Raw genomic sequence first — 21928 nt, 5'->3', positions numbered from 1 at the left:
GAGGTCATCTATGAGCCTGGGCACTCTGCGACTTCTAATTTAGGCGCCTAGGTATTCATCATCGTCACATCATTCTCGTGTTGACCAACTTCATGTCTGTTTCCCTGGACAATGCCATCTATTGGGGGATATTGTGTTGAATCATACTGCATCCAACTCGCCTACCAAACATCAAATCCTCGCGTTTCCTCACCCTCCGTAGCGTTTATGACCATACCATTCAGTAGAATGCGCTGAAATCAGCTTCCATTTGCTGTGTCGCATCTGCCCTCACTTTGTTTTTTCGGTTCATTAAATTATTGATATTTGATCAGACTTGTACTCCTCTTCACCCGATCGTATCAAATACCCATGGCTAATGACCTAGGTGTTCGTTCATCTCGCCTTGGAAATGGCGATTTAGGTGCTCCCTCTCACTATAGCAACTGTGGAGGATGCCAATAATTCTCACCCAACTCTGCTAGGACATCAGGACAGGGAAGTGATGTGGCTCGTCGCTGGACACGTAAATCAGCAATGATCCCAACTCATAATACCGTGTATATTCAGTATTCACTTACTCTCCGGATCTTCTGTGGCTCTGCGGCTTCTCCTTCGCCGCCCGATGGTCTAGAGAACTGTACCGCCACTCTACTATCCCTCATAGAAGCCTCGCTGACTATAGGACTGAGATCGTCCGCAGCGTCGTGAACTAGAGAGCTATCTGTGCTCTTATTCGCTTTGTTAGGAACGCATTGAATGATGATTGTCGTCGTCTTATCCCACTTCGGTAGATCAAAGGTGATTCTACACTCAGTGAAGGGCGCCAGGTATTTCGAGACCCAGACCTGGCGGATGCGATCCATGAGATTTGTGTTTTGCGGCGGAATTCGCATGATAAGCTTATGTCTGCTTTCGTGGACGATGTAGCCGTATTGTCCGATGTTTCTGGAGAATGAGTTGGCTTCATTGAGGGGTATAGCGAGAAAGCGACAGGTGACTGTGCCTGGTGTTTTGGGTTGCTGTTTGAGTACTTTGGGAATTAGATACGGGTCATCGAGGTCGTAGATATCATCTTCAGTCTGTATTTGTTTGTGGGAAGTATCGGCGGTCTCGGTGTCTTGAATCACACTCGCCATCTTGGGAACTTGTCGGGACTATGAGCATATGATGAGGCGGAACCAATATTGAGTATGTTATACTGGATTGAAGATATGTAGGTGTAGATTTGCTCAAAAGACCCAAAATGCTTGCTGATTTAATAGAATGAAAATGAGCTGAAAACCGAGATGAAATTGCTTTAGTATGACAGGCGTGGGTAGCCACAGAGACCGAACAAACAAACCAGGGAGAAAGTATTCAATCCTCCATTGTGTCTCCATTGTATGCTAACTATTTACAATTCATTACACAGTATAACACGAATAAAACTTTCATATCTTATAAAACCTCTGGAACGGTCCTTTTATTCAAAACAATGTCTAGCTCCAAGACGCATGGGGGATTGTTTACCATTTTCACTGCAATTCTTGATGCTAATATGAAAAGCCACGAAAGTAAAATGCATAATCTATGTCTATGTAATGAGCGGATATCTATATCTTATTCTATTCTTCGGTCCCCCATTGTGTAAAGTCAAGCCAAGCGTCATACACACTCATAATAATACGTTACATCCATTCCGTACCCCTCGCTTGCTTCTCTTCAGAAATTTTCAGATGAACAAGCAAGATGCAATTGTCTTGATAAGGCATTAGCATCCTCAATACCAAACGGGAGCCGTACGCCAATGTCGAAGCATCGTGTCCACAGCATGGCTCCATTCGTACACGAAACACTGTGTGAGCTGCTCTGCTTCCTCGGGAGATGGATATCGACCACCCCACATCTCCGGCTTTTGAGCCTCGGATTGTGCGATACTAAGCACCAAGCCTCTGTGTAACCAGAAGTTAGTAAGCGTAGAGTTGACGATAGGGTATGAGCCGTGGTTATAAGGGGGAGATGGTGAATGCAAAGGGATGTCGACATACGCATCTCGAATTTTGGATAAGCACAGCCAAGCCATATTCCAGCTTCGACTTGAATCCGGATCTTCACTGACTAGAACCCTGGCTTCCTCAATCAGGGAACTCGAGATAGGGTAGTTGCGGGTCAAGCCTCGCATCTCTAGCAGCAACTGGTTGCTGCTCACGTAGTAATCCCATGCCGAAGCCATGGGTTGTTGAAATGCTTGCAACTCTTCCTCGGTCTCGCAAGTTGTCGCGACCCGTTCGATCCGGCGTAGCTCAGTCAATGTGTTGACCGTATGGTTTCGTAATGACTCAATCATCTGCTTGATCGAACGCTACAATCATCAATGTAAGCACATGGCGCTGTTCAAGTGGCGGGTTTCCCAACAATATCTCGTACGCGAGGAATGACGGTAATGCCGAGAGATATCTATTACGTACCTGGCTTCTGCGTTCTCGGGAACTTCGGCTGCTTGACTGCATAGCTATAAGATTACTTCCAAGTTTCTTGGGTATGTGTATGTCCGTGTTTAGTAAACGGAAATGATAGTATCCGCCTACTGAAGTGATCTGTAGAATGAATTAGTCCTCAATACGAACGGAATTTGCCATATAGAAGCCACATACCTTGAAAGTGTATTTTCTAATACAAGAGACTTGCAGTATGAATGTCTCCCATCCACCGTCACTCTCTTGAGTGTAAAGAGTTCCTTATATACTTCAGGAAGGCTGCGGAACCCTCCGGGACACAAAATGACACCAACTTAAAATAAATGACAGTATACAGAGGAAGAACAGGCAAAAATAGCAGGAAATGTCCTATGAGATTGCTTATGCTATGCCGGAGTTTCTTCGCACGAGGTATGGCCAAAGAGTTTCGATATTTTTTAATTTCGGTGTTTGACCATAATGCCGTTACATCAGCAGCCTAAAAGTGGCGAGCGCTAGACGAAGCAGGAAATGTTGATATACAAATGGAGAGGAAAGATCGACTTGGCTATGAGAATGGAGCTATCCAACAATGAAGGCGGTGCGTATCATGGTTTATATACACTGCGTATATATAGACAGATGCCTTTGGCACAGAGTGATCATGATCATTCATCTATTCTGGATACGGTATACATAGTAGCTGTAGCCAACACAACAAATTTGGATCTGACTTGAGTTGGACTTAGGAGTTGACATGGCTACGAAGATTCGCTGATGCTGACAATTGTAAAACCTGGTAAAGTTATCAAATTAGCATCTTGGTTAGCGCTTGGCGAAAGGAATGGCCTGTTCTTTGAGACGAAGAGGAGTATCAGAGCAGAGAAAAGATAGAAGCATATAGGAATAGAACCATAGTCGACGCCCTGTGACACGCCATGGAAAGAGGCTGAGGCCGGAGAATAGAAACCGGCGGCGTGTACTCTCCTTATTTCCGCGATCAGCGAGCGAGCTCCGTGTTCGTCTGAAGCGATCGAATTCACTCATCTCAGCAATGTCATACCAGTAGGCACGACCCAAGCAGCGACGGCATACTTCTAGAATAGCTAGGCGATCAATGGTAGTGGAATTTCCCGATATGGAAACCGAGAAATATCCTGAGCTAAGTTAAGGGGGGTTGGAAGAGGATGGACGAAGAGGATGCAGTCTCTTGGTTGTAGTTCTCGTGATGGTGAGGCGATAAGACCACCGACTGTCCAGGATCATGGCCATACAAGCTGACCTAACCATGCTCCACGCACCATAAGGCTGATAGCCAAGGGCGGCGGCCAAGGGCAGCCAAGGGGGAGCTTCCCAGGCGGTTTAGGTGCCGCATGTAGCGCGCTAGGGCCGCCGGGTTCCAATCCGCTGTTGTCAAATAACCATTCCAGCGGGTGCTTAGCGCATGTTGGGCGGGTAGCGTGCGGGTTCCATAGCGGAATAGGCGATCATCAATGCCGGGTGACGTAGGAGATCGTTGGATTGTTGGATTGCCGGATTGTGGTAGGTAAGGTATTGTTACAAGATAGTATTGTTGTATTGTTAGATGGCTGGATGGTTGGATTCGAGGCACGGCAGTACCAATTGCGCGGCCTAGAGAGCGGCCTAGAGCCCGGCAGCCGCCCAGGTTTGGATCAGGAATCAATTACAGGAATCAATTACAGGATATGAGAATCTTTTGTCAAATAGCTGTCCCTCTGGGTCTTTCAGATGCATGCCAGAGGGGCGCATTCAACGCCGTTCTGCCACTTCAGAGTGCTTACATGATTCAATCATGGGGGATCCCATCCATGCCGTAGATCAGCAACTATATCTTACCTACCTACCTATACCTATGTCATCTTATGGTAACATCACCTCGGAATCTATTACCACTTCCTTTGCATGAAGTTGGCGTAGCGTTGGGTTGGAGGCGATAGGCATCATCAATGTATCACCAAATGGTCAGCTGCCGCACGGCCATGTTACGCCCGTAGACATTAAACATTGCACCAAAAAAGTGTGAATCACCGGATGAAAGTCGAGGGAGATAAGAATAGATTTGTCAGCTGTTGTGTAGTACAAGACAACCGGCGAAGTAGATACCGACCGAAAGATTGGTGGGCAGTTTCAAAAGACGTGATTGGATATCTAGCCAAGCCATTGTGGTTGAAGCAACACAACCTTGGAATCAAAAGCTCGGTCCATGGGCTTGCGCCAGCAACATCTCTGGTATAACGGTCACCCCGTTAGACCAGCGCCACAAGTGTGAGTCTTACTGGCCTCCACGACAAGGTTAGATCTGATATTATTGGCGGGAAGGATTCAACCACGAGGGAAAGACGCCGAGACTTGGCCGTGACGCCCACTGGTACTGTGGAGGAATGGGGATACTAATTCCGATTCTACTACATGCATAGTATACCAAGATAGGTAGTATACCAAGATACAATACCTACATTAGATCAGGCAGCTATCGTAATTACGAGGAGAGGCGAGCGGGCCAGGTTGATGATTGGCCGTATGTTAGGAAGGTGTTCGATCTTACATAACCTCCGGTTTAGGTAATCATTGTATAAGACGGAAATATGAACTAGGGGGTTTTGACAGGCCAGGTGCTTTGAGAAAATGTTGTGTTGCGGACTGAACATGTAACTTGAATCTTGACAAGTTGTATACTGACTCTAACAAGTGCCGGCTTAATTCCTTCGGTGCGATATCCACTAAATGTAAGACCGAATTTGAGTTGGCGAGACTCTGCTGCTACGGAATCTAGAGCATGGTGAACGTACTAAGCTCTATCCCTGTATCTGCCATGTATATCTTCAAAAGCAAAAAGGAGTAGATCATGTGATCTGAAATACCTATTGATGTGGATTAAAGCGTGCCTGCTGATCGTACGTACTTAGTCCTATATGTCTTGGTATCAGATTTGTATGGGGTTCAAGCTTCGTTGATGATGCGCTAGAAGCCTTCCAGAAGGTCGCTAGTGTAGGTCTTGATCCGATGATCTTAGCAGAACCTACCTACCCTTAAGTATCTTCTACAATACCCAAGTAGCCTCTAACTTAGTAACTCCTTTTAAGATGCCTAAGTAGACGCGTCAATGACGAAGAGATAGTATGATGTCTTTTACACCAAACCTTGAGTGCTGGTTGAAGTGGCTGAGTACCAAGGGCTACTCTCAATCAGGCACTGATGTGCTATGTATAACAATGCCGCGTAGCTTGGACAGCCATTTATCACGATTACTCACCAACCTAGGTACTCTAGATTGTATTCAACCCAGGTTTCCATCTCTTGAAACGAAATTCCCTCATGAATGAAGTCTTATTTTAGATTGTTAGAGCAGTCGCTTTGATTCGGCTTTTCTGTTGTACTACATACATTAACGGACCTGCCGATGTGACGAAGGTGTCGCTTATTGGAGGCTATTTCGAGACCCTTGAATTTCAGCTTGGACCCCAAACCCTCACCTTGGGGAGATAAGATCTAAGAAAGAAAAGGCAAGCGCCTTATGTTGCTCATGAAATCAATGGGTCTGACAAGTTACGCCCTTCGCCTTGGCTGCGCGAAGGTTCCAGATAGAGAAGGAAATCCCTTTCTGAAGACGATGATATGGGAACAAACCAACACCGCTTTCACTCAATCCGAATCCACTTCCAATCCCATTTAAACCTCCCCAGAAAACGAACAAGGGCATCATACCCCGATGGTTGAATGCCTAGCTATAGTGCTTACTCAATTATGTCTTTCTCTAGCTTTGTCAGCGTGCCATGTGATTCTCTAGGAGAGTTGAGCCAAGAAGGACTGGTCTTCTGCAGGCTACCTAGAGAGCCGAAAACCCACATTCCCGGTATTTATACCAGTCTACAAACCCCTCACTCCCCCTCTTAGTTCTGCGGAGAAGTTCCAGCACAGCAAGAAGGGCGTTCTTGACACCTGAGGACCTCGCGGATAAGAACTGACTAGCTCACCGACAAGTATACCTTGATTACGAAAGGATGCAATTAAGTAAGTAGGTGTAATGTGAATGTATGTGTTTTTTTTTTTTTTTTTTTACACGAGCGCGATATGATGATACAATTACCTTGTACGGGAGAGATCTGTTATCACCCATTTCACCCTCTTAGCGGGATCTTAGGGCTGTTTAGCTCTTTGCAACGGACCGACACGTTGATTTTTTTTTTCTTTTTTTTTTCTCTTTTTTCTCCCTCTCTCTCTCTCTCCATATTCTAAGCTAAGTCTTAAAGATGTTGTAATGCAAAGCATTTCGCGTCTTCCTCTAGCCAATAAGCTAAGTATCATAATGAGCTTGAAAAGCGCTAAACTCCCTGGTTAGTCTCCCAGCCATTGAGATCGCAGCTCCATGTGCCGCGCAGCTCTGCCCACGTGCGGGTCTAATCACCTCAAACTCGCTGTCGATGATGCAATTTCGCTATGCTCGTTCTCGTTGGCTATTCATCCAATACTTCCCATGCTCAACGCACTGCTAGCCCTGTCGTATTCCCTACTTAGTAGACCGCTTGGATTCGATGATCCGTTTCGGTCACACCATCGGGTCAAGAACTGTCGAGTACAGTGGGAATCGACCCAGTAACCAGGGCCTTGAGCTCTCGAACTCCCCTGTTCCAACCCAACGGCGCGATGATGTGATCACACCCTTGGGATATGAGCTCCGCTTAGGTGTTCACGTCGTGAACTACCTACTAGATCTAGAGCCAATGTGAAGAATCTGCGGAGTGTGTTTGGTCGGGGTTAAGGTGGGAAGCGCCGGCGCTTCTACTGACACTGTCTGTCTCTTCCTTGGAGTCTCATCTATCCATTCTCGTAGGTTAGATCATCAATATATAACTCGGACTTCTCCTCACCGACCCGTACCCCTCACCTTCTCGTTCTGTGTCGCTGTTTCCGTGTGAGAGACGTATTAGCGCAATTGACAAGATGGCGTCGCGCGACCAACTAGGGATGGCCGAGGCAAAGCATTCCCAGTCAACGGATCAGATCACATCTGTTTCACAGGACCTGGATGAGAATTATGAGTTCTTCAAAGCTGGGAGCGATGTTGATGCGACGGAGGGCGAAGTTAAGAAAGTCGTTCGCAAAATCGACTACCATGTCGTGCCAATCTTATTCGTCATATATTTCCTACAATATCTCGACAAGAACGCCATCAATTTTGCCAATGCCTACGGGCTTCAGATGGGCACCAATCTTCACGGACAAGATTTCTCTTGGCTCGGTAGGCGCATAGTCCTTGCACACACGTGTGTTGACAGCAAGCTAATCATAAATAGGTTCGATATTCTACTTTGGTTACCTCGCTGGGCAGATTCCCTCAGGCTACTTAATACAACGATTACCTGTTGGTCGTGTTGTATCTATCACCGTGATTATTTGGGGAGCTATTGTCTTGACTGTGAGTTGACTCTATAGAATGTGCTTGGTTGCGGACCTACGCATCCCTTATTTGAATATGTCACTGACTCTGGCGAAATCAGACTCCAGCATGCACATCATTTGGTGGTATCGCAACAAACCGTTTCTTTCTAGGATTCACTGAGGCCACGGTATGAATCTTGTAGGGAACCAAACGAGAGAATAGAACTGACAATATCAGGTTAATCCTGCATTCGTCTTGATCATGTCCATCTGGTATAAGAACGACGAGCAGCCGCTACGTCTCGAAGCATATTATTGTACAAATGGTCTGGCCACGATGTTCGGCGGCTTAATCGGTTACGCCGTGGGCCACATCACGACCGGATTGCCGAGGTGGATGTACGTCTTCCTCATTTTCGGCGCTATCAGCCTCGCCACCGGCATCGTCAGCGTGTTCGTGTTACCCGACGTTCCCGCCACGGCACGGTTCCTGAACCAGAGAGAACGGACAATTGCCACGGGCCGTGTGGCAACCAACCGAACTGGAGTGAAGAACCACCATTTCAAGAAATACCAGGCCATCCAATGTATCAAAGACCCTAGTAAGTTATGGTACTCCATTGCATAAATCCCGAGCTCCCACCATGAGAGCTATGCGTCATCATCGGCATAACGCTCACCAACCTTACCTAGAAACCTGGATACTCTTCATAATGGCCATCGGCGCACAGATTCCTAACGCAGCCATCACAAGCTTCACAAGCGCAATCATCAAGAGCTTCGGCTTTGATACTCTGGGCACGCAGTACCTCCAGATTCCCGGCGGCGCGGTACAGTTCCTATCGCTCTTGCTCGGCGGCGTGATCTGCACGAAATGGCCGCGTGGTTCGCGCTGTCCGACCATGATTACCGCCAACACGATATGTATCATCGGCTCTGCGCTGCTCGTAAGACTGCCTGATGAGAACAAGGTATGTGCATCCTCTTCCATACCCTCGATCCTTCAACATAAACTCGAAAGCCGCAAAATAATTGAGCTGAACTGATCTCATCTTTGAAATGAACAGTGGGGTCGTCTCGTAGCTTTATGGCTCTGCTTCTTCCAAGGCCTAGGCTTCAGCATGTCTTTAACAATGATATCCTCTAACATCGCGGGCTCGACTAAGAAGCAGTTGACCTCAGCTATCCTCTTCGTAGGCTATTGTATCGGGAAGTACGTATACCTCTGCGCGCCATTTCTCCTCCTTGTGGACACAGATGATTAACGGAGACACAACAGCATCATCGGGCCCCAAACCTTCCTCGAAAGCGAAGCGCGTAAGTATCTACTTCCAAATCCCCGTCTTATCTTGCTTTTATTCCTAACCCCTTCGATCACAGCTCACTACCGCAGCGCCTATGTTGCAATGCTGGTAGGATATACAGTAAAGCTGTTGAGCATAATTACGCTCTACATCTACATGTGGCGCGTGAACGTTGCCCGTGACGCCGAGGGTGTCCTTGATGAGAAAGCCGCCGTAGAGGCTGGCATGCACGATCAGACGGAGCTCGAAAATAAAGGCTTTCGGTATTCCTTGTAGATCTGGTGTAGTACCTATTGGGGTCATATCAACTACCTAGAAGCCCATATAAGTAGGTTTAAATTGAGCCTGCAAAATAAAGACCGACATTGAGATCGCCATATGCCGGAAAAGAGTAATGAAACAAATAGATATTTAATAAGTATATTGAAATGGAAATGTTCATGCAGGGTATATACGGTATATCCTATAAGAATGCAGTCGCCGGTGTATAAAAGCGGTTGGGTGAATAAATCCCCGATGTCTACCCAATTTCCCCGTCTATACAGTCTCAAGGTATCGCTTCATTTCCCAATCCGTGACAGCTTCATCCCAAAGCCGTATCTCATGGTTCCTTGAACCGCCGTAATGTTCAACAAAATCATCTCCAAACACCTCGCGCGCTATACTGTCTTTTCTCATAAACCGTGTAGTGGCCTCCTTCAAGTTCTTTGCCAAGCGCTCACCCTTATCATCAGCGCCGCCCACGTCCTGGCCCTTGCCGAGAGGTGGCACGGGAATCTCAAGCTTCTTCTCGACGCCACGCCAGCCGAGGGCTAGGATCGCTGCCATGACAAAGTGAGGGTTAATATCGGCGCCTGGTACTCGAACCTCGAATCGTGTTGCGCCGGGTTTCGATGTGGGAGGAGCAATCAGACGGATAGATGCAGCGCGGTGTTCGAGACCCCATGAAACAGTTACCGGGGCCCAGAAGTTCTCTACTAAACGTTTGTAGCTGTTCACGTTTGGCGCTAGTAGAGGCATAACATCTGGCAGGCCCTCCAAAAGTCCAGCGAGAAAGTGTCGCCCCAGGTCGCTAAGGTGTGCGATATCGGGATATTCCGGGTTTTCGTCCTTGGTCTCTCGGAAGAGTAGGTTCTTCCCATCCTTATCTACAACGGAGACGTGTGTGTGTCCACTGCAGCCGGGGAGTCCCTGTTTCGGCTTCGCCATGAAGGAGGGCGTGATTCCATACTTGTTTGCCACCGATTTAACGGCATACTTGAAGAGAGATGCCCTATCTGCCATCTCGGATATCTGTCCAAATTCTAAAGCTGCCTCGTACACGCCGGGGCCGCTTTCTGTATGCCAGCCTTCGAGATCGCATTTGAATTTCGTGCATGTATCGAAAACATCGTAGTAGTATTCTTTATTGAGGGTTGGGCGCGTGATGCTGTAACCAAACATGCCTTCGGTTAGAGGAGGGATCTCATGTGGGATATTGTCTTTCATGTAGGCAGCGGCTGAGGAGGTCGAGTCTGAGGGTGCTTTGAACTGGAAAAACTCGAATTCAACTGCGCAACAATGAATCGTCAGCCTATATTCACTTTGCCAAGTTAGGGTGGTATAGAGGGCGTCATACTTCCTGCCATGGCGTTGTAGCCCTTCTCTTGGAGTTTATCAAGCGTCATCTTTAGCAGTCCGCGTGGGTCGGCGCAAACAGGGTTCATTGAGTCTGGATCGAAGAAGTTGACGAGGAAGAACGGAATATCATCCTCCCAAGGTATGCGACGAAAGCTATTGAGGTCGGGAATGGCGATAAGGTCATGGTATCCATTCTCTTTGTTGCTAATCTTGAGCTCCTTGGTGTAGAGTAAATCGTGCATGTCCCAGCCAAAGATAACGCTGCAGAAACCGAAGCCCTCTTTGGCGATAGACAAGAATTTCTTCTTGGAGACAACTTTACCACGGAGCATGCCATCGACATCGAGACCGGCTAGCTTGACCTTGTTATCATCTTTTAGAAGCTCGGGTAGTGCTTCGGCCGATATAGGCCCAGAGGGGGCAGACATCTTTCGGGGGAGAAGCAAGAACGTGCGAAGCAACTGGAGGGGTTTGGACAAACTTCGATGAGGTGAAGACGGACTAGGTATCGGTTTCAGAGTAGGCTGCGCGCAATTGTTAATGTGGGATGGCAAACGGGATGGGCGATGTGGCTTGTATTTATATATACTCTCGGGAGTAAGGCTGGATGAAGTAAACAAATGCAAAAAGTGAGAATGACTCGAGCAAGGGAGTGGAGGAGGACGTCTGAAGTGTCGGTGAACTAAACTAAGGTGGCTTGATTTCCAACCCGAGCTGGGCAAGGGGATATGACGATAGAGAAAATCGCAGCAGCAGCAAGCACTACGTAGGACATGCAGTAGTACCTACCCAGATCAGGTGTATCACGATGCCTGCGAATTGAGGCTTGGCACAATTCGACTAGGTAGGTGGGGGATTGGGACCTGAATGGCAAGCATTGTACCTAGGCCGCAAGAAAGCGGCGCAAGTGTACTAACCAGACAATGACAGGGCGAAGTGCGGACTGCGAGCTGCATGCGTCATTATGCAAGCCCCACGTGTGGACGATGGAGGGGGGACGATAGAAGGAGACGAGATGAGGGACATGACGAACTACAAAGTCCGGCGTCCGCCCATCCATCCATCCATCCTATGAAAGGCAACAAGCAACCGACTAAGAGGGACGGACGAGACCTGGTATTGCAACGGTTGTTATCGCCTGCCGGGGTGGCTGGCTGACGAGCTAATCAAGTACCGCCGCTGGCATGAGTGGACGATTCATGGCAAGGAACCTCTGCGAAACCTTCACGGAGGCTTGAACCGCTTAAACCAACCTCGAACCGTTGTAAGCCGCCCACCGGTGCCTGATACTACTTTGCCAGCTAAGGAAATCTCCGAACTTAGTGGACTCGGTTAGGTAGGTAGTGAGCTATCAGTCTGGCCAGCAATACAGTAGTCAGATCAGATCTTACTTACATTAAACCTAGGTAGTCAGGCAGATCAGACCTGTCATCGAACAGCCCTATGATTTTATCGTGCCAATACAGAAGCCTTCATGTAAGCTTCATGTCAGCTTCTTGCTACGTAGGTCGATAGGGAGGCCGGTTATGACATTGCTTGCATGTTGGTTTTCTTTGCCCAACATTACGCGCATACTGTTGATACCTCACCACTCCATCGCGAAGGAGACCGTCGAGCAAGTCCCGCCTTTTGACTACTGCAGCCTGCACGCCTGAGTAAGATTTACAGGTCACATTCCGCCTTTCCACCAAGGTTGTCATACCTATGTGCCCAGCCCAATTAGAGGATGCCTGTCGTTGTGATAAGCAGCACTTCCAAGCAAATATCTCACCCCGGGGTACGGCTTTTCTGTTGCCTCACGTTGAACAATAGCCCTTCCATAGGATTGCTCCGATCTGGTGTCTCTCGATGAACTAATATAGAAATCCTTCGAGTCCAGCTGGTCGGTATCAAGGGCGCATCATTGCAGCACAACCAAATCGCCGCCGAGGTTCCAACTATGACTCTAGCTAAGACCAAGAGTCAAACAGCGGAGCATCCGACATCGAGTCCGGAGGCCGCTGACCGCTTTTTCTTCTGGAAGCAGGACAATGTCGAACACGTTGCCGTAGCGTAAGCAAGACGAGGCATGGAAACGCGTAACGACGGGAGTAGAAAATCCAATATCGTCGTGTTGTATCCCACTTTCTTCTAAGCATAGCGCTCCATATGCTTCCATGCTTCTAACTCCTTTTCTGGCTCCCAATCAACATCCGCTTTCGGTCGCTAAGCTGACTATAGTGGTTGTTAACATGCCCGTCCTCTGACTCCGGTTGCTCCGAAGAAGTATGGTAACAGCAATGATAGTAGGTAGTCAGCACGCCCGGAAGAGCCAAGTTGATCACAATAAGTGGTACTACCCACAAGGTGCGATGTCCGGCCGTGGTGGCGCCGCAACTTCGGTGTAGATTAACTGAAGTGGATTGGACATATGCTGGCCTCGCACTTCATATGGAGAGACACTTCACTTTTGGTATGTAGTTGGGCTTCAACGACGGAAGAGGGTGGCATAGAATGAGCTAGAGGGCCTTTTATATGTCGACCTTTCTGTTGATTTCGGTGAAGCAACAAGTGTATTACATCGATTTGACGACAATGGGCTCGTCGCTGATAAATGATAAGTCAACAGGTTGGAGATGTCCGGATTCTCCGTCTGGGAGAAAAGGGGAATGTGACCTCAACGTGTCACAACCGGGGCACAATAATTCATTAAGAGCATAAGCTAGCTAAATCATATAAGCTCCTACAAATGACATCGATGGAACACGTTTAACAGAAATTATTGGTAAACGTTGTCTTTGACAATTGTCCCTGGCCGCCTTAGGGCTGCATGGTGATGGAACTCAACGTTCCTTTCCTTTGCTCTCTCATTCTCGTTGAACTCCTCATAAGTAAACATCTCGATTTCTATCAGGATGAAGTGACATAAAGCGCTCTCCCTTCATCTATTCACTATGCCTCAGTATTTCTCCGGTATTACCGTGACACACATTTGTGCCTGCTGTAGCCTCAACAGTAGATGTCAGCGCAGTACCAGTTAGGACTCCACTTCCGTCACCAAACCTCACTTGGCCTCCTAAGCTGCTTCGCGGCTGCTTCTACAACGTTGATTAGAACCCGAGGACATACAGACGCCACTCGATAGATAGGCGTTTGTCCGATCGACTAGCGGAAACACGGCAAAGGCAATCCTTATCAACACATGATAGGCAACTTGCACAGTGATAATATGATAACCTACTTCTTAGGTAACTCCACGATGTTTGTGCCCCACGTCCGTTGTCGGAAGAGTAGCCGTTTGTGCCCCTCCTCCCTCCCTCATTACTCAAGTCAAGAGAGTGCCTGACTACCTAAATTAAAGCGCCTTATCTCGGGAGACCCTTCATAGTCCCTACCTAATTCAGAGTCTATTCTTATCTAGCCTGTAGCTAGAGAACAACGTGTCAAGGATCAAGGTTGCGCCCGAACGTGTTCTACTAAGTAACATTCTCCTGAATACCTATCGTCTCTCCTACCTTTCCTTCCAGCCATTTTCGTAACAGTCCCCTCAGACTTTTTGCGGCCGCTATCAAGTGAAATTGAAGAGCAATAATGACTACCGAATCCAAGGGTCGTCTTGCCGGCAAGAATGCTGTCATCACTGGAGCAGCCGGGTAAGTTCAGCATCCCCATGGAACATAGCCGGCAGTACCATAGAGCTCTGGGTCCTTCACAGCCCCTTTGAAATAGACTGCTAACAACGAGCTGAATAGCGGCATTGGTCTTGAAACAAGTATTCTTTTCGCGAAAGAAGGAGCTAATGTCTTGATGGCCGACATCTCCGCCCCAGCTTTAGAGAAAGCTAAGGCGAAACTGCTTCAGCTCGTGCCTGCAGCTACTCGAGTCGAGACAATTGTACGAAGCCCCCATTCCTACAAAACTCCCCCATAAACGGCATCTTTATACTAATTTTACATGTTCCAGACCTGCGATGTATCCAAGGAGGCGCAAGTCCAAGCCATGGTAGAGTCGCTAGACTCGTGGGGTGGTCTGGACGTCATCTTCAACAACGCCGGCATAATGCACGCGCGCGACGACGACGCGGTCGCCACGCCCGAGGAGATCTGGGACCTGACCATGTCGATCAACGTCAAGGGCGTCTGGTACGGGTGCAAGCACGCGGTGCAGTCGCTGCGCCGCAACAAGAAGACGAAGGGCAGCATCATCAACACGGCCTCGGTCGTGGCGCTCGTCGGCTCCGCGACCCCGCAACTCGCCTACACGGCCTCCAAGGGCGCCGTGCTCGCCATGACCCGCGAGCTCGCCATCGTGCACGCCCGCGACGGCTACCGCTTCAACAGCCTGTGTCCCGCGCCGCTGAACACGCCTCTTCTGCAGGACTGGCTCGGCGACGACGTGCCCAAGCGCATGCGGCGAGAGATCCATTTCCCCACCGGCCGTTTCGGCGAGGCCATCGAGCAGGCCCAGGCTGTGCTGTTCCTGGCCAGCGACGAGGCGAGCTTCGTGAATGGCCACGATATGGTGGTGGATGGTGGCATGAGCAAGGCCTACGTTACACCCGAGGGTCAGCCGCTAGCCGCTCCAACCAACAACGCTTTAAAGACCGAGCTCTAATTTCCGCTTGATACCATTGTCTCTTCTTGTCGGCCAAGGTTTGGAGTTCAGGCTTGAGGTTGCTAGTGGGTTAGATGACGGTCCTCTTCCATGACCCCGTAATGATGATACGTTAGTGACTAGATTATACGGCATTGGTTTTGGAATGGAATTAATAGAGACAATAATAGTGTGATCCAACGAATGCAATGTGTATACATCTGTACCCAAGAATGTGCACGCTTTATATACAACGTGTAACCATAGATGCCATGCCCTAATAAACGCCCCACTCCTCGCAAACAGGTAAACGAGCTTCTCAAGAAACTTTGTGCTTTTTAATCAAACTGTCCCTCCGTGTTACCCTCGCCCATGCTCTTACTGCTACTGCTACCGCTCTGGATAGCACCGAGGATGCCGTCTATATAGCTAGCACCACTCCATTTCTGATGTGTCAGAACATCGCAGCCGAGCTCTTTCTCGCGACGTTGCACAATATTGACATATGCTAACATTCCATCTTTCTTGAACTCCCGAGCCAGCTCGTTGGTGATGGTAGCTGTGCTGTGAAGACCTGCGAGCGAGATGAGCTGCAGCACGAAGCCTTCACGTGCTAGATCCCAAATGAAGGACTTGAGCGTCTCATCGTTGAAACCGTGCGCCATCCAGTTGAACGATGGAGACAGGTTGTACACGAGTCCCTTTCCGGGGTTGACGGAACGGATGGTGCGGCCGAGCTTGGTTGCTACTTCAACGTTAGGATCGCCTGTCTCAACCCACAGAAGGTCGGCGTAAGGGGCAAAGGCGAGTGCTCGTTTTGTCGCTGCCTCCATACCCGCCCGATAGTGGTAGAAGCCTTCCCGTGTGCGCGGCACGTCCCAATTCCAGACGATTGGCTTCTGTACCAGCACGTTGGCGATTTGTCGCCGCCGAGAGAGACCTACGGTACCATCCGCTGAGACTGCCGCGAGGTAGCCATCGATCTTGTCTTGTGTGACACCTTGCGCGCGCATTTGCTCAACGGCTGCCTCGTCAAAAGTCACGAGCTTGTGTGTCTCGACCCATTTCGCTTCGAAAGCATCAATCTCAGAACCTGGAACACCATTGGCTTCCATCTCTTGAAGAGTCTCGGCAAGGGGCGCATCATCCTCTTCTGCGACGCCAAGAATGAATTCATGATCGCGAGTATCGATGGCGCTCGAGATGAGCCTACCACTTTCCGAGTCTGTTCGTGCGATTACCAGATTCTCGGTACCCATGACATCCCACTGGAAACGCGCGGCAACAAGACGATTGATGTGATCACCTATGGGCACAAGCACCTTGCCTGCGAGATGTCCGCACTTCTTGCCGCCGTGTAACTGATCTTCAAAGTGTACACCCGCTGCGCCATTCTCGGCAAATAGCTTTGCAAGCTTCAATACGGCGCTGAGACCTCCGTGACCCGTATCGCCGTCTGCTACAATGGGTCGTAGATAGTCAACGTAGGGTGTCTTCTTACGCTCCTCGGGGGTCATCTTGCGGCGAAGATCCCATTGTTTGCGGTCGTGCATAGATTGCGCCTTGGCCATACGCTGGACCTGGTTGGGCACCGTGTTGTAAGGGTAATCACCAAAATCGGGAGAGACCTCGTTTGTGGTCGTTAGAACGCTTGAACAGGCCCAGCCTGAAACGTAGAGGACTTCCTGGTGTGGTGCCTGTTGTGTCATCTGGACTGGATCAATAGCTCCCACTGTAATGAACAATTTCAATCAGCGATTTTTCTTCAACAGCCGAGTTGGAGAATTCACGCTTGCTTATTTCGCGACGTACTGGTATGTATTGGTTTTCCTGCTGCCTCTCTCTCTTTTATGAGGTTGAAAAGCTTGCGTGCCATGATGGAGCTAGGATAACTTTGAATTTGGGAGCCACGCTTAGACACAACATCGGCAGCGGTATAGGGTCGCCTAATGCCAGCAAATCTAGGCGAAGACCACCAAGCCTCGACATCTCTAATCTGATTTTCGTATAGGGCGTCCTCTTCAGCGCCCGCCTTTCGCTCTTCGGGTAGTAGTTGGAACGAGCCTGAGAGTAAGGCTGACGTAGAGAGCGACATTCTTGTGGTGGTGGGAGAGATATATCGAGCCGAGGCTAAACAGAGGGGCGTGCGAGGAGACGCTATCGTGAGCCTTCGAGGGACTCGAATGATAGCTCGGCGAAACATGATAACGCGTACAGCTCAAAGGAGTGGGAGATTGGCAGGATGAGTAGATGATGTACCGTACAGTTGAGCTAAGTAAGGGTCTGAAAACCCATCCGAAAAAGTCAGGCAACGCGGAAAGAAAAGGCGAAAATAACCAAGTTGGAATAAAATAAATACAACGTCACAAGCCGCGGAGATAAAACGGTCGGGGCATCCGACAGCGCATCGGATGCCGCCGTGGATGGCCTATCACCTGCCTGTGCACAGGCTGCCCAGGTGCTGAAGCACCGTTCTTAGGCGCAGTGGATACGGTATACCTTAAAGCCGCTGTTAGTAGGCACATGTACTGTAGCAGATGCTGCTAGCAGGCCGATGTTGGTTCGGCCTGTTCCCTACCTCTTTGGTGACCTGACCCCCACCACAGACTCCTTAAATCGTGATCAAATGCACACTTGCATCGCTTAGTTAGTATTGATACAAGACGGGATGGTTACTTGCAATTGTATAAACAAATACTGTAGTTCAAATGCAAGATATTGCCTTTCTTACCCATGTTCCTTATAAGGATTCGTGCCCACAACATCGTCACTCACATGTACCTACACATGTAGATGTGCTGTGCCTTTGCCGAGCTTACCAGTGGGCTGGCTACAAGATGCTTGCCTAACCGGGAATGGACAAATGGAGACGTAGTGATTGGACAATGGCTAAGCCACAAGCGCTTTCTGGGGAACCAGGCGGGCCAGGTCACTAGAGCCCTGCTATTTACAGGCCGGTTTCCCTCGGCTGATGCGGGGGAGGGGGAGGGGTGGAGGAACCAGCCGGACAGAGGGGTACCCCACAACCATCAACTCAGCATCCCCGCCATGTATCGTTCCCTATAATCTTGGCGCGACAGTGACATGGAGTGCAGCGTCGGCATCTTGATACTGAGGTGTCCATACAGTAGATAGGTAGGTACCTATGTAGGTAAGGTATGTGGAAGAGGACCTGAAGCAGTCGGCCGAGATAGGTAGGTACCTATTACCAAGGTAGCAGATCAATTGCAGCTAAATTTCCCGAACCGAGTGTGTTATTTTGCTTTCCTCTCTTCCTCGGTCGTTCTTTTTGACTTCTTCTTCTTCTCACCGACTATTCTCTCTGACCGACTTCTTCATTTTGCATTCTTCAAGTTCCCTGTTTATTCTGCGAAGTGGTAACCCTTCTCTGAGCTATACCAGTCGCTAATCACCCACCCGTGTTGTTACTACTTTCCATACTTGACCGATCATGGCCGTGAGCATCAGAGCGCCGACGAGGGCGTTGAATGCCTTGAAGGTAAGGAATATTTACCCATGTGGTTGACATACTATGGCTATAGCAGTCAGTCAATTCATTAGCAGTCACCTTCCTATTTTTGGACTATGACCCGCTAACACTACTGTCTGTCCCTAGCACCAACGTGCCGTGTCCGTCGCCATCCCACGAAGATGTTATTCTGCTTCCTCAGAACCCGACCTCAAGGAGACTTTGAAGGAGGTCATTCCCGCCAAGAGAGAGCTGTTCAAGAAGGTCAAAGCCAATGGCTCTGCCGTACTTGGTGAGGTCAAGGTTGAGAACACCATTGGTGGTATGAGGTACGGTGGTCAAAGAGCACACCTATAATCTTGAATAATGAAGTTCCTGACTCGATCTATAGAGGACTCAAGGCCATGGTGTGGGAAGGAAGCGTCCTTGATGCTAACGAGGGTATCCGGTTTCATGGTCGTACCATAAAGGACTGCCAGAAGGAACTCCCCAAGGGTAAGACGGGCACCGAAATGTTGCCTGAAGCCATGTTCTGGTTACTCTTGACCGGCAAAGTTCCCTCAGTACCCCAAGTTCGCAAATTCTCCCGGGAGCTGGCTGAACAGGCCCAGCTTCCCGACTTTGTGAACAAAATGCTTGACAGCTTCCCTAAAGACTTACATCCCATGACCCAATTTGCTATTGCCGTCAGCTCGCTCAACTATACCTCTAAATTCGCCAAGGCCTACGAGAATGGGCTAAACAAGGCCGACTACTGGGAGCCCACCTTTGATGACTGCATCAGCTTGTTGGCCAAGCTACCCACAATTGCCGCTAAGATTTATCAGAACTCATACCGTGGTGGTGGCGCCTTACCTGCTGATGTTGACATCGACCAAGATTGGTCTTACAACTTCGCAGCCATGCTCGGAAAGGGTGGCAAGGAGAATGAGAACTTCCAGGATCTCCTTAGACTATACCTCGCCCTCCATGGTGACCATGAGGGCGGTAACGTCTCAGCTCATACCACTCATCTCGTTGGCAGTGCTCTCAGCGATCCTTTCCTAAGCTACAGTGCTGGTCTTCAGGGCTTGGCTGGCCCTCTGCACGGGTATGTAATTTCTGATCTTCTTGTTCATATTAGTGGCTCCGTGTTAACGATCTATGTAGTCTCGCCGCTCAGGAAGTCTTGCGCTGGATTATCCAAATGAAGGAGAACATCCCAGAGAGCTACACCGAGAAGGATGTCCACGATTACCTCTGGTCTACTCTTAACAGTGGACGAGTCGTGCCTGGATATGGTCACGCCGTTCTTCGCAAGCCTGACCCTCGCTTTGAGGCTTTGATGGACTATGCATCTGCTCGCCCTGAAATCGCCAAAGATCCGGTTTTCCAGCTTGTCAAGCTCAACAGCGAAGTCGCCCCTGAGGTCTTGAAGAAGCATGGAAAGACAAAGAACCCTTATCCTAACGTTGACTCGAGCAGCGGTGTATTATTTCACCATTATGGCTTCCACGAGACTTTGTACTACACCGCAACGTTCGGTGTTAGCCGAGGGTTAGGTCCTCTCGCACAGTTGATTTGGGATCGCGCACTTGGTCTACCTATTGAAAGACCTAAGAGCATCAACTTGGAGGGTATCCTGAAGCAGATTGGGGCGTAAAGATGAATCAATTGCATTTGCTGGCGCGCGTCTTGGTGGCGTTCACTCGGTTATATCCAATCAGTTAGATTTCATGCAAGCTTCTTTTTTCTAGAAATGAATGATATGATGTTCAACTTGCCTGGATTCCTGTCCCCCAGATTCCTTCGCGACCTTTGCCCAAGCTAATGAGCAACTTTACTCATGATGCCTTACGACTCAAAGTGTAATGTCTCTTAGCATCTTTTGTAAGAAGCTATCAGCATTGGGCCATGACAAAAGACAGAGAGTATTTCTGGGAGGTGACAGTGATGAATTGAGAAAAATCGTGCTAGATCACCATTGTATGGCAATACCGGCCTTCGCGGTTGAGATTTTACAAAAAATGATAGTGTCGAACACGAGCTTCTACAATTTTACCCCTCAGTGGGGTTATCATCACCATACGTCAGTGATGCATGAACTACCTTGTGTTTCGTGAGACTGGCCCTGGCCCTAGACTGCTCCCGTCGAGTGTCTGGGGTATTCGGAGCGGAAGGGGTTTGCACTCCGCCGTCGTATCTGGGGCCAACGACCATCCAACAGTACCCCCTTACGATCCTCGGACCAGGTGTTGGTAGGCCCTTGCAGCCCAGAGCTCCCGCATACAGATTAAAATGGCCTGAAAGAGTACTTCCGGCCAAAGCTGCCGTCTCATTCTAGCTCCATCACGTGGTCGATCCCGTCGCATCTGGAAGGCCATCATGGATACCGAAGCTCTCTAGGTTGCCTGCGATGCAACAGCATGACATATCACCTAAGAGATAAAAAAAGACATCAATCTGGGCTGTTCGTTTATCATGTCTCTCAAATGGAACGTATGCAAGGCTCTAGATCTAAGCAGCGTCTTGCCCTTGTTTCTGACACTCTCGTCAACGCGGCTAAAGAGGTTAAACACAGAATCGATCCATCAGACAGGCCGCCCCGGTGCTCTGGACCGCGTCGATGGATATTGTACCCACCGGGCTCGATCGGAGACAAAACGACTCAACGTAACATTGTAAGGTAGCAGTGGCCTAGGCCTCGGTTTTATAAGTATGGGTTGTTATACTTCATGCCTCATACCGTGTCGACTCACCGGTAGTAGTTCCTGTTATTTGCGCTCTTTTATTAGCAGGCAGGGCACTAATTCTACTCAACTATGATTGCAATCCATCCGTTAATTTCATAGAGTATACTGTTTATGAGCTTCTCCGAAACCCCATAAGCTAGGCAAAACGTTAGGCATAAGTCCACACTGTCTCAATAATTAAGCTTAATCTATCACTATTATGTTTATTCAAAAATAGCATCATGCCCCAGTCATACGTGCTGTGAGTTATCTAACAAGCTCTTGCCGCTTTCATATCTGCATCTTGACCTAGATCACCTGTAGTGTGACCCAAGTACGCATGGTTGAGCTAAATCTGACAGGTTGCTGGATCTTACCCACGAAAACGCACCACATTCAGAGTCAACAGCAGCCGAGGTGATTTCTTGTCACCGC

The 21928-nt window shown here is 48.9% G+C and overlaps 7 protein-coding genes across 7 annotated transcripts; 3 read left to right on the top strand and 4 right to left on the bottom strand.

Moving 5' to 3' along the window:
* Positions 1–25: 25 nt before the first annotated feature.
* F5B22DRAFT_616256 (uncharacterized protein) lies at positions 26–1472 on the bottom strand. Its single transcript, XM_047975578.1, has one exon. It carries the CDS (start codon positions 1116–1118, stop codon positions 546–548), a length of 573 nt encoding a protein of 190 aa, XP_047828591.1. The 5' UTR covers positions 1119–1472; the 3' UTR covers positions 26–545.
* Positions 1473–1495: 23 nt separating this feature from the next.
* F5B22DRAFT_319384 (uncharacterized protein) lies at positions 1496–2738 on the bottom strand. The gene is made up of 4 exons (XM_047970688.1): positions 2616–2738; positions 2430–2558; positions 2010–2323; positions 1496–1913 (listed from the first exon to the last, which is right to left on the bottom strand). The coding sequence occupies exons 2-4, from the start codon at positions 2469–2471 to the stop codon at positions 1742–1744; spliced, it is 528 nt and encodes a 175-aa protein (XP_047828590.1). The 5' UTR covers positions 2472–2558; positions 2616–2738; the 3' UTR covers positions 1496–1741.
* A 4469-nt stretch (positions 2739–7207) lies between these two features.
* Positions 7208–9528, top strand: F5B22DRAFT_318810 (allantoate permease). Its single transcript, XM_047970682.1, has 8 exons — positions 7208–7677; positions 7733–7854; positions 7937–8005; positions 8056–8419; positions 8511–8788; positions 8885–9030; positions 9097–9134; positions 9198–9528. The coding sequence occupies exons 1-8, from the start codon at positions 7380–7382 to the stop codon at positions 9395–9397; spliced, it is 1515 nt and encodes a 504-aa protein (XP_047828589.1). The 5' UTR covers positions 7208–7379; the 3' UTR covers positions 9398–9528.
* Positions 9529–9541: 13 nt separating this feature from the next.
* On the bottom strand, positions 9542–11500 carry F5B22DRAFT_319001 (uncharacterized protein). Its single transcript, XM_047970683.1, has 2 exons — positions 10740–11500; positions 9542–10671 (listed from the first exon to the last, which is right to left on the bottom strand). Exons 1-2 carry the CDS (start codon positions 11167–11169, stop codon positions 9659–9661), a joined length of 1443 nt encoding a protein of 480 aa, XP_047828588.1. The 5' UTR covers positions 11170–11500; the 3' UTR covers positions 9542–9658.
* Positions 11501–14311: 2811 nt separating this feature from the next.
* Positions 14312–15334, top strand: F5B22DRAFT_648854 (uncharacterized protein; the record flags this gene model as incomplete). The annotated part of the gene is made up of 3 exons (XM_047979084.1): positions 14312–14373; positions 14473–14614; positions 14684–15334. The coding sequence occupies 3 exons, from the start codon at positions 14312–14314 to the stop codon at positions 15332–15334; spliced, it is 855 nt and encodes a 284-aa protein (XP_047828587.1).
* A 172-nt stretch (positions 15335–15506) lies between these two features.
* F5B22DRAFT_616235 (isocitrate lyase) lies at positions 15507–17671 on the bottom strand. Its single transcript, XM_047975577.1, has 2 exons — positions 17126–17671; positions 15507–17045 (listed from the first exon to the last, which is right to left on the bottom strand). Exons 1-2 carry the CDS (start codon positions 17514–17516, stop codon positions 15652–15654), a joined length of 1785 nt encoding a protein of 594 aa, XP_047828586.1. The 5' UTR covers positions 17517–17671; the 3' UTR covers positions 15507–15651.
* A 963-nt stretch (positions 17672–18634) lies between these two features.
* F5B22DRAFT_318721 (citrate synthase-like protein) lies at positions 18635–20528 on the top strand. The gene is made up of 4 exons (XM_047970680.1): positions 18635–18857; positions 18930–19111; positions 19174–19872; positions 19932–20528. Exons 1-4 carry the CDS (start codon positions 18846–18848, stop codon positions 20422–20424), a joined length of 1386 nt encoding a protein of 461 aa, XP_047828585.1. The 5' UTR covers positions 18635–18845; the 3' UTR covers positions 20425–20528.
* The last annotated feature ends 1400 nt before the right edge of the window (positions 20529–21928 follow it).

Source organism: Xylaria bambusicola (genome assembly GCF_022495145.1).
Source record: "Xylaria bambusicola strain CBS 139988 unplaced genomic scaffold F5B22scaffold_37, whole genome shotgun sequence".
Classification (NCBI taxonomy): domain Eukaryota; kingdom Fungi; phylum Ascomycota; class Sordariomycetes; order Xylariales; family Xylariaceae; genus Xylaria; species Xylaria bambusicola.
Note: the sequence above shows the minus strand (reverse complement) of the source record. Positions and strands in the feature narration are given on the sequence as shown.